Source organism: Triplophysa dalaica, chromosome 20 (genome assembly GCF_015846415.1).
Source record: "Triplophysa dalaica isolate WHDGS20190420 chromosome 20, ASM1584641v1, whole genome shotgun sequence".
Classification (NCBI taxonomy): Eukaryota; Metazoa; Chordata; class Actinopteri; order Cypriniformes; family Nemacheilidae; genus Triplophysa; species Triplophysa dalaica.
Window position 1 is genome coordinate 8,903,476 of NC_079561.1, and position 6,680 is coordinate 8,910,155.

The window sequence follows — 6,680 nt, forward strand, 5'->3', positions numbered from 1 at the left end:
TCGTTGGGGGGAAAACTGTTACTAAACCGTAATCCCCGTGACACACACCGGGTGCACTCGTTCTTCCTGTAATAACTGTACACAGAAAACACATCCCTCCCGGAGCACGACGTGCTGTAAGAAGCTCACGAAATACAAGTGCTGCACAACACAATATAGACAGATGACAACACAGGTTAGCTTTCCAGCCGCATACATATCCCATCGCGATGAAGCGAAAGAAAGCAGTAACAGACGGGGGAAATAAGCGGTACTCCCCGCTCGACTGCGAATAACCACGGTAGTCGCGAAGACATTCAATCTCTCTATTTCTAGAAAGGCTTCATTCTCTTCAACCCATAGAAGTAAGTTGCGGTCCTTTACACTGTGCAAAAAAAACAATTTCGCGCGGGGTATAAAGAGAAGAACGGGATTTACGGAGCACGAACCATTCTTGGGAATCACGGACCTTTTGAAAACGGGAAAAAAACACCATCCACGGGCAAACTCAAAGCGTTTGCTCTTAAAAAATGCTGCCGTTGACTATACTTACAATTTTTGCATTAAAACGATCTGGAGGGCGGTAGCCGTTGCGTTTTCTGAAGCACATCCGTTTCTTTGAGCCTGTTTTGTGTGTAAAAATACAGTATCTTTTTCCTCCAATGTTCCAGCTTGAGAATCGACACCCTTACGGAGGCAGGCTTAGGATGAATTGCGCATGCGCTAATTTAGACAGTTCTACTCAGTCGATTGACGAAGGACTTCCTAGGTAATTGTCGTTTCCAGTTTAACTTTTCAAAAGAGTGGATTAGGCAATTAACATATAATACAATTTGGGGACTTTAATATAAAAAATGCTGCTTTTATATTGATGCGCTTTAAAGGACTTTTGCTAAAAGTTTCAGTCAAAATCAGCTGATACTGACTTGGTCTTGCACTGCCTTTTTGAGCATTATTTTTCTATTCTGTCTTATACTTTACATGTGAAAAAGCGGTCACTTTTTAACAACTGGTATGCTAAAAACTGACTCAAATTGTTTACAATATGCATACAATATTTTTTTCACGACAATGTATACTAATAATGAAAAACATTCTGCAGAATGTTCCCTCGTTGTAATGATCATTATCATTGATGTATAAGTGCGCTTAATTTAATTTAGATGTTTTTTGTGCATATCCAGCAGGAGGCGCCAAACACTAAGGAGAACAACGGGGTACAACGAGCCACAGCATGTTAAAGTCTGAGATAAAGGTGTGCATTTTGGCACATGTAAATCATATATCAATACATTTAACCCATTCTGGTAAATACACAAGTGTCTTTATTTGAAATAAATTAGCCCAGATGTGTTTTAAATCCACACGCAGCTGAACGCTCGAGGAGTTAACTGAATACCTGTGTGGCGTGACAATGTCAAACTTTTGTGAATCAAAAATACCTCTTTTAAAAAAACATCCTTGTTACTTTGGAAGATGATGCCACACTGCATGAAATGGCGGGGGGTTATGAGGGGGATACCTGTGTGAATGCCACTTGGTGTCAGTAAAGCTCTCTTCCTCGTGGTGGACTTGAATCCCCCCTCCCCTACAGCATTAAACAGCCAACAGTTTGATTCATTAATGGGTGTAATGCTTATCCCTCTTAAAAGCATTTTGCTGAGCATTTAGTTTGTGGTAGTTATGCATTCGGTAGTTTGATTCCTTATAGGTATAATTGATGATATGTTGTTAAAGGCCACAGGCAATTTTCTCTCCGCACCTGTAGAGCATGCACAATTGCCTTATTTGCTTCCAGTCATCTTCAGGCCATCTTTAATCTAAGTGACAGCATTGACCAATCTTTTGCCACTCCTCCCCTCTAATTAAAACCTTGACATAATAACTTAAAACCAAACTTAGACTGAGTCCTGTTTACCTGCATCTACTGCCAAGACAGACCTAAACTCACTTTTTAAAGGTGAAGACACATGACTTTAAGTCTCAAACTCGGTCATGCTATTTCTACACAAAAACAGCAGCAAGTATAATCTCCCTTCTGTCCCGACATCAGCAATAAGCAAATTGATCGGAGGGCAGTCCTCTGATTCCAGCACAGAATACACATCATCTCCTGACAGACGTTCCCCATGCTGCCAGACTTTTCAAACACAAAAAGGCCTTGGTGCCTGCAATCTGTGCTTGACTGCTACTGACATGGCAAGCTGCCCCATTATTTATTCTATCCTCTACTTGCTAAAAGTGTCAGTATTTTTTCCTTATTGTGTACTGTTGGCACACCGGAGACATCAGCTCCGTGGTATGCAGGCGCCTTCCCAGACAGCAAAGATAATTCATTAAATGTTGAATCAATGTTATATTGGTTATTCTTAAAAGTGATTCAACATTAAAGTCAAAGTTCATCCAAAAACAATAATTCTGTCATCAGTTACTCACCCTTGTGTCATTTCAAACCTGTTTGAATTTCTTACGCAAAACACAAAAGAAGATATTTTCATTAACCTGCATTTGTTGTGTGTCCATACAATAGAAGTGAATGGGTTCTGCCGCTGTTTAGTTACCGACTTTCTTTAAAATATCTTTTTTTTGTGTTCTGCAGAATAAAGAAGGTCATACAGGTATAAAATGACAAGATGGTGAGTAAATGAGAACAGGATTTTCATTTTAGGTTGAACAATCACTTGAAATCAGTCGTCTTTGCTATCTGGGTTTTTGCACTTAAATATAATCACAGATCAAATTACCAAAGATCTAGTCCCTACTTTAGTTTTGGAAATGGTTGTAAAATGTTCAAAGGTTTTCAAAGACTATGAAATATGACCTACAAATCAGAGGTACAACCATTTAAAAGAGTTTTTGTTTATACATCACACAATACACTCAGCATTTTATGGTCTCAATAAATAAATATTTTTCTTCAGTCATCTGCGGAGCATTGTCAGGCCCTTCTCATTGTCTAAAATCTCCTCTAGTCTCCGTCTCTAGAACAAAGCACAGGAAAAAGACAGAAAAAGAATTGAGGTTAAGAACATGCTTTCGGCATGTCTCAGAAGAGCATTGCTGCTCAGTTTGAAGCAGTGTTCCTTTTGTAACATTAAAATTTGAAAAGCACAGGTACTTGAAGGCATAGCAGGCACATAGACAGAGCTTAATTCAAGTGCGGTAGTTACTATACTATAATAATATAATAATACTAATAAACACATTAAAAATGCTACCCCTACATTCCTACAAATAAGACCTGACAAAGACCAATGAGGACTTTAATGTCTAACACAGTTTAACTTTGTTAACATATTTGTTTATATAACACACAACACAAACGCTCCCTCATTTAAGAGGTGAGAACAATGAGGAACAGGAAAAAAGAAAATAAGGAAACAGGAATATGAGGCAAAAGATACCAAGAGAAAAAGACTTGCAATGGCAGAAAATATCATGTGGATAAAAATGTCCTTCAAAGTTTGTTTGTAATTCCATTCATCGTCACTTATCTGAATTACAAATGGGGAATGCTCCAAAAGCATTTTAAAACGACCAAGGATTTATGCAGAAAGTTTACTGTAGTGACTTCATAAAATGAACATTATTAGAAGAATATACATGCACATACAATACAATGACATTACTGTGCAATTTAACTGAAGGTGATATCAAGCCAGTTTTCAATGTAATGTTTACGGATCACTTGTGATAAAAAAACCAGCAGGTGATCAATCCGGCAATAAAGATCCGCTCTGTGCACCTTTTATATACTTTGCACTGATGCACATACAGTACCACACATGATATCTCAATTCTCTAGGGACCTAGAGACTTGAGATGGCAATACGCTGGATCATGCTATTGTCACACAGATGATTTAAATGTTGTCCCAGGGTCAACATGATCTTGCCCCCTAAGAACGTCAACCACTTGGTAAAATCATGAGAGCCCAGATGTCATCAATGACATTTTTCTTCTAAAAATAACAGTTTTTTAATTAAGATCCCTCTTTCATTATGAGAACACCTTTATAGTGAAAAAAGGACTTTAAAGAAGTCCTTTAAATATTCGCCTGCTGTGAGGAGATAATGGAAATATGTCTCTCCACCTGTCACAAGATGTGGAGAAATGAAGCGATATAGAGAAGCGATTTACAAGATAGCATTGGAGCTGAGATGGCCAGTGGGAAATCATCAGTCGGAAACTAATAATATTAAATCTTTACAATGACATAAGAAATACGAAAAAAACAACATGCACCAGAGATGTCTTTATAGATGAATTACTCCCACTTACAGATCTTCTAGTGGGCCGTATATTTCTTATAATAATAAAGGGGAATCATTGGATTAAATATATTTTAAAGTATAAATTACGTGAAATACCTCTGCTGGGTCCAAATTGTCTGTGTGGTTCTTCTTCTCAGTCACTGATAGCATGAGCTCCAGGCGCTGCGCCCTCCACGCGCTAGGCTGGCATGGTATCATCACTCTGATTTCCTGCGCCTGGCCATAAACAGAGAGATTAGAATTGCAAATGCTTTGGGAATACTTGCACACCAGATTTTTCCACAAAAGCACGTTATGCTTTTTGTATAAGCGTGATACGTATACTGAGAAAATAAAATAGCCTAATAAACAGCCTGCCCTTATGCGTTCGTAACGCAGCCTCATGTTTCTGACACGATTCCGCGCTTCTGTGGCCTTTAATTGTGCGATTATTTGCTTTTGACGATCACATTCAGGTGCCGCTGAAGATGGGTTGCACATCCCACCGGATTTTTGTTCGGTCAGATGTACGCGCGCGCGCGCTCCCGCCGCCGCCATCCATCTCTGCGCATCTTTAGACGGCTCATATGCTTGTAAACGAGCTCGTTGCTGAGGGCACATGTTCACAGTTTCCCCTCTGTCAAATGTTCGTCCTGCCATCTTTCTCTTGCACTTTAGGTCACTGTCGTCTGCGGTTGATTAAGAGCAGAGGCGAAAAGGTCTTTTAAATAAAAGGTGGTACATGTCTCTTTAAAAATGCGTATTTTTCTCAAATCTAACTTTTATACTCTTTACATTTATTTGTATTTTAAATTATTAAAATAATAGCAAAAGTTATTCACGATATATACATAAAAGTAGCTACTTTAAAACTTTTACCTCTTGTGAGTTATTCTTTGGCCGCTAAGGTAAACACAAAGTGCGTACTGATGTTGTCATAGTGAAGTTCTTTGTCTTGTAAACAAACGCGAGGAACTTCTACACCTCAAAGTCAACTCAAAACTAGACTGCAGTCAAACTTGACATCAGCTTGCAACATAGGCTATTATAATGTTTAGATGTTATACTATAATAAACAATTATGGTAATCCTTTATCACGTACACTACAAACAAACACTAGGATTTACATTCCATTTTACTTAATAATTTACTGCAAAAACTTTTACTTTAGCCAACTTTTAAGTGAATCCTATTCGTTTCTTAACAGTGTATATTATATAACCAAATATGATGTTACGCTGAAACCATAACTGACTATGCACATGATCTTATGACATTTTTTCATAATTGTGAAATTGATCAAGTGTTCATTAATAATTTAAAGCATTCTAAAAGAAGAGGTCTGTTATACAGTTAAGCCATTGGTTGGGTATGTTTTTATGAAGGGAGGGGCAAGCAACTGGCATGAGTCTTCTCCTTACTACAGGTGCTGTGAAGATGAGGGATGAGACGCATAGTACCTGCTCTCATCCTGGGGCCCATTTCTGAACGGAGGTTGTGTTAAAACTCAGAATCTTAACCCTGAAATGAGGCAAACTCTGGGTTTTCTGTTGCAAGATGCGAGGTATGAAACTCGAGAAAGCGGGGTAAGTCAAAGCCGCTTCTAAAAGCGTCTTCTTCTTATTGATTCATTCATTTAATACAGTCATTCATGGCACATATTTTTATCACACAGAGACCATCTCAGTGACAAAAAATTGTCATGGTTTGTGTGGACAGAAGCCAAGTGCAGAGTGCAGACATAATATTTTTTTATTATTTCTGTTTTATTTCTGTTGTTTCATTCCTTTATTCGTTCATTTACTGATTAATTCATTTGTTTATTGATATTTATCTATTTATTCATTTAAACTTAAGTCTTCAGCACATGAGTAAATCCAAAGTTTGCCTCGCTCTCAATCACTTTCTGCAGCCATGTTGCATCTGAGCTCCAATGATCATGGATTGCTGTAGTCGTGGTGCAAGCGTTTAATTCAAGGTAAGCCTACCGAGAGTTGACAGAACTAACTCAGATCAACTCAAAGTTTCGCTTCTCTGTCTAAATCAACTCAGAGTTCACATTTTAACTGGGTGTTAGTTGAACCTTCTTATTGAAACAAGCCCCTGTTCCTCAAAGAGTAAACAACTAAGGACATGATTTAAACATACTCGCACTTCCTGAAAATTAACTTCTGTACATACACCTGCACCACTTTTATCTCAACTCCCCCCGCTGGGACATAATTGGTTCACTGCGCACTCTGCTGCAGGGAAACTGCACTGGCTGCTCTTGTTTCCATGCTATTAACATTGATCTCTGAGTGCTATTCAGAGTTCAAGGTTCTCCAACACTATGGATCCCGTAGTACTAAACTAAACTACTTTTGTGATCTCTACAATCTGATACAGAGAAGCCTCGATTTTCATCTATTTTTGGGTCTGTTTATATATTTAGGAGTTCTTTCAGT

General features: G+C 38.3%; 2 protein-coding genes across 4 annotated transcripts in view; both read right to left on the reverse strand.

Annotated features, from left to right (window-relative positions):
* rgs19 (regulator of G protein signaling 19) overlaps positions 1-671 on the reverse strand; it is a 38,185-nt gene extending 37,514 nt beyond the window's left edge. For 2 of the 3 annotated variants that reach the window (XM_056733454.1, XM_056733453.1), the window contains exon 1: positions 533-670. In XM_056733454.1, coding sequence (XP_056589432.1) covers positions 533-589 — 57 coding nt within the window. In that variant the 5' untranslated portion in view covers positions 590-670. Of the gene's footprint in view, positions 1-532 lie in introns of all 3 variants that reach the window. The other variant, XM_056733456.1, reaches the window with a different exon arrangement.
* Positions 672-2,876: 2,205 nt separating this feature from the next.
* Positions 2,877-5,156, reverse strand: LOC130409726 (protein LKAAEAR1-like). Its single transcript, XM_056733891.1, has 4 exons — positions 5,112-5,156; positions 4,611-4,921; positions 4,350-4,469; positions 2,877-2,960 (listed from the first exon to the last, which is right to left on the reverse strand). Exons 2-4 carry the CDS (start codon positions 4,890-4,892, stop codon positions 2,901-2,903), a joined length of 462 nt encoding a protein of 153 aa, XP_056589869.1. The 5' UTR covers positions 4,893-4,921; positions 5,112-5,156; the 3' UTR covers positions 2,877-2,900.
* Between the last annotated feature and the right edge of the window lie 1,524 nt (positions 5,157-6,680).

Excerpts from the sequence above, each read along its gene's own strand:
- LOC130409726 (XM_056733891.1), bottom strand. The coding sequence starts at position 4,892 with ATGGCAGGACGAACATTTGACAGAGGGGAAACTGTGAACATGTGCCCT. Across the intron at positions 4,470-4,610 it reads TGCGTTACGAACGCATAAGG|GCGCAGGAAATCAGAGTGAT; the intron begins GCAGGCTGTTTA and ends GTTTATGGCCAG. Across the intron at positions 2,961-4,349 it reads ACAATTTGGACCCAGCAGAG|AGACGGAGACTAGAGGAGAT; the intron begins GTATTTCACGTA and ends GCTTTGTTCTAG.